The sequence below is a fragment of the Tamandua tetradactyla genome, chromosome 2, assembly GCF_023851605.1.
Source record: "Tamandua tetradactyla isolate mTamTet1 chromosome 2, mTamTet1.pri, whole genome shotgun sequence".
Taxonomy (NCBI): Eukaryota; Metazoa; Chordata; class Mammalia; order Pilosa; family Myrmecophagidae; genus Tamandua; species Tamandua tetradactyla.
The window spans coordinates 59,675,308-59,679,363 of NC_135328.1; the positions used below are offsets into that span (position 1 = coordinate 59,675,308).

Consider the following 4,056-nt stretch of genomic DNA (forward strand, 5'->3'; position numbering starts at 1 on the left):
GAGATCACCTATGGAGTTATGGCAAAGATAGATGGAGTTATTCAGAGACCTCTATGTGCTGGAGACACATAACACATATAGACATAGAACTTTGCTTTAGGTATATTAATTAACATTGATTAGACAGAAATGTCTTTCATTTTGCTATGTATTGTTAGATTTCCAAAGTCTGCTATTTGTGCTTTTAACTGGCACACAGTCTGACTTTTAGAAATCTTGGTTTGACTTGTTGAATCCCAGAGAAAAAACTTATTTATAACTCTTTGAGTCATTATGATCCTGATGTATCGACCCAAGCAAAACATCAAAAAGCAACTATGTATTTTCTGCCTCCCCTATTCTTAGGGAAGAAAGAGACAGTTTGAAATGGAAGCATCCAACCAGTCTGCCGTGACAGAGTTTATCTTGCTGGGGCTGTCAGCCCACCCAACGCTGGAGAAAACGTTCTTTGTGCTCATCCTGCTGATGTACCTGGTGGTCCTGCTGGGCAACGGGGTCCTCATCTTGGTCACCATCCTTGACTCCCACCTACACACACCCATGTACTTCTTCCTGGGGAACCTCTCCTTCCTCGACATCTGCTATACTACCTCCTCAGTCCCTCTAGTCCTGGATGGCTTCCTGACTCCCAGGAAAACTATTTCATTCTCAGCTTGTGCTGGGCAGATGTTCCTCTCCTTTGCCATGGGAGCCACAGAGTGTGTGCTCCTGGACATGATGGCATTTGATCGCTACATGGCCATCTGCAACCCCCTTAGATACCCCATGGTCATGAGCAAAGCTGCTTATGTGCCCATGGCGGCCAGCTCCTGGATAGCAGGTGGCATCAACTCCTTGGTACAGATCTCTCTAGTTGTACAACTACCCTTCTGTGGGGACAACATCATCAACCACTTCATCTGTGAGATTCTTGCTGTCCTAAAGTTGGCCTGTGCTGACATATCCATCAATGTGATCAGCATGGGGATAGCTATTGTGATCTTCCTGGGGGTCCCAGTTCTGTTCATCTTTGTCTCCTACATCTTCATAATCAGCACCATCCTGAGAATACCCTCAGCTGAGGGCAGGAGAAAGGCCTTTTCCACCTGCTCTGCCCACCTCACTGTGGTGGTCATCTTCTATGGAACCATCCTCTTCATGTATGGGAAGCCCAAGTCTAAGGATCCGTTGGGGGCAGAAAAAGAGGACCTTTCAGACAAGCTCATTTCTCTCTTCTATGGACTTTTGACACCCATGCTGAACCCCATCGTCTATAGCTTGAGGAACAAAGATGTTAAGACTGCTATGAAGAACCTGGTGGCTCAGAAATGCTTCCCCCAGTGATGGTGGGATATGCCCCATGGTCTATGCACTCTCATTAAAGAATAGCAATACAAAGTAATGCTAGGCGAGAGGACCGAAGTGTGGTCCATGGACCAGCAGTATCAGCGTCACTTGGGAGTTTGTTAGACAAGCTGGAATATTTGGAAAAACCTGGACTTACTGACTCAGACCCTGCAGTTCAACAAGACTCCCAGGTGATTCCTATGCATGTTAAACTTTGAGAAGTATTGGTTAAGAATGAGTAGTGGATGCTGTGATGTGCTGCCCAGACACTAACCCCCACCCCCAGCCCAATCCCCAACCCCAGTCCAATCCCCACCCTACTAAGGGTTGAAGCGCTCTTTACCTCATTTGCCAGGAGTGTTGATAGCTGGCAGTATACACCTGAGTCTCCTTGCAGACCTTGCCCTTGGCTGAAGAAAGCTACATTTCCCAAGACCAAATCCCCTTCTCAGGAGCATTCCCATCATCTAATGATTAATCAGTGTTGGGATAAAGGCCTGGTCCTCTTTGCCTCAAATGGGAATATCTCTAAAGGGCCACCCCAGCTTGAGAGCTATTCTGTTGCTATTTAAGTTCTCCCTCTGCTCACTTGGGCAGCCTTTGCTGTTCCACAGATGTTCAGCTTTCCTTCTTTTTTTTATTTTTAATATTTTTATTAAGAAAACAGCATACAAACACACAAACATTCCCTACATGGTATACAATCAATGGCTCACAATATCATCACATAGTTGTGTATTCATCACCATGATCATTTTTTTGAACATTTGCATCAGTCCAGAAAAAGAAATTAAAAAGAAAAAAGAAAAAACTCATACATACCATACCCCTAACCCCTCCCTCTCATTGACCACTAATATTTCCATCTACCCAATTTATTTTATAAGATGTTCATCTTAACCATGCTCCTCAGTAAATCTTTTACATGAAAATTTCCCCATCAATCTCCTTCCTGGGGAGCTCAACCTCTGACAGACAGCAGCAGTCAATCTCAGCACAGATATGTGAATTCTGTATGCATCATCGGCTTGTGTCCTTTTGAAGTCTTTCCTGTAGCACCAACTCCCAAGGAAATTAACTCATTGAATTTGTATTCAGAGAAAAAATCGTTCCCTAAAACCTATTTGCTATGCTTAATTCCTTTACTTTTGATTTTTACAGTTGGACCCTAATTTGTGTTTTACTTCTAAACAGAGAGTCAACAGGGCCATTTTATCCACTGGGCATGAGGACACAGTAGTTAGGGCCCATGAGGTTTCCTTCAACGACATTCAGAAATGTTTGTGACCTGGAGAACATGTTGGCTCTTAACCACAAAAAACAAACAAACAGGAAAACCTGAAAAACTAAAAACTCCTATTTAATAATTGTTTGTCTACAGAAGGGATATGTCAACCTCATTAACTGATAAATTTTTGTACTCATGCATCATATTTTAAAACAACTGGTAGATTAGGGACTTTCACGTTGGAAGAATTCCTGTGTTTTCATGACTATTGTTGAGAAGTCATAGAATTGTAAATTGAGTCACTTGTAAGCCAAATAATTTTAATAACAGAAGTAGAAAAGATTTCAAAGTTACCACAAAACTGTACCTAAAGTGTGATGTGGGTCCATGTTTTGCTGGTGAGGGTACATTTTGACATGAATAGGGTGGGAGCTCCAAAAGTAAGTGGACCCAGGCCTGGGATAGCCCTGCGATAGACCTCATAGGACCAGATACTATTTTCCTGCATCTCCTAGAAAAGTAATTAGCACTCATGTGCTCAATAAGACACACAGGTATCTCTCCCAGTTACCTTTCAAGTTGCTCTTGCCCCTACCCTTGCATTCAAACAGATATGGCTTGTGTGACATCTGTATCTCAGTGAAGGTTTAGATGGGTGGACCTTTTCTCTAACAGGAAATCCAGAATATGCCTTTGTCTAGCTTGAAGCAGGTACTCCAGGGTTCCCCAACTAGGGCGTCAGGGCTTCTTTTCCTCAGTCTTTATGAAAATGACTAAAGCATCACTGGAGAGTGGCAGAATCCACACTCCATATTGAGAATTCTGCATTTTCCCTGCAATAATGTATGACTGCAAGTATAACAAGGATCTATAAAGAACTCTGATACCAGCTTCCATCTCTTCACCAAAGGTATAATTAGTACCCAGGGCTTTTTTTTTTTTTTTTTTTTTAGTAAATCGTACTAGTTATCCTTAAGGCCAGTCTTTATCGATTGCTTTCAACAGAAATTAAGCCTTTATCTAAGGCTCACCGCTTGCTTCCTGGCTTTCCCACACCCACTTCTAAGGGAAACTTTTTATCCTCAAATCCTGCTGAGAAGGCATGGCCATGTTCCATGCTATGTGATGCTTACCTCCCTAAGATTCTTAACTAAAGAGAAGCTCCTAGTAAAATGCTAATTACCTCCCTGGACTGTGACTCCAGAATTGTTTCCCTCAAAGGGATTAACCTTGTTGCTCTTTCACCAACCCCAGAACTCTCTTCTCTTTGCATGTTCTCTGCTTCAAACTGTAATCCTTGTTCTGTGCTGTATGTTGCAGTGGGAAGAAACGGCCAAACACGTCTGGCAGAGTCACTTCCTGATTGGAATCCAAGCTGCAAATGGACTGATTCCCCATTGGCCAAAAAGATGGATACTATGACCTTTACTGTATGATACCATTTAATTTCTTCTTTGGCTGCAGTGCCCTGGTCCTGCTTCTGTTTAATCAATTTTATTAGT

At 42.7% G+C, this 4,056-nt stretch overlaps 1 protein-coding gene across 1 annotated transcript; it reads left to right on the forward strand.

The window, feature by feature from the left end:
• The first annotated feature begins 366 nt into the window (after window positions 1-366).
• On the forward strand, window positions 367-1,323 carry LOC143660372 (olfactory receptor 13C7-like). Its single transcript, XM_077133654.1, has one exon. The coding sequence runs from the start codon at window positions 367-369 to the stop codon at window positions 1,321-1,323; it is 957 nt and encodes a 318-aa protein (XP_076989769.1).
• Window positions 1,324-4,056: the final 2,733 nt, after the last annotated feature.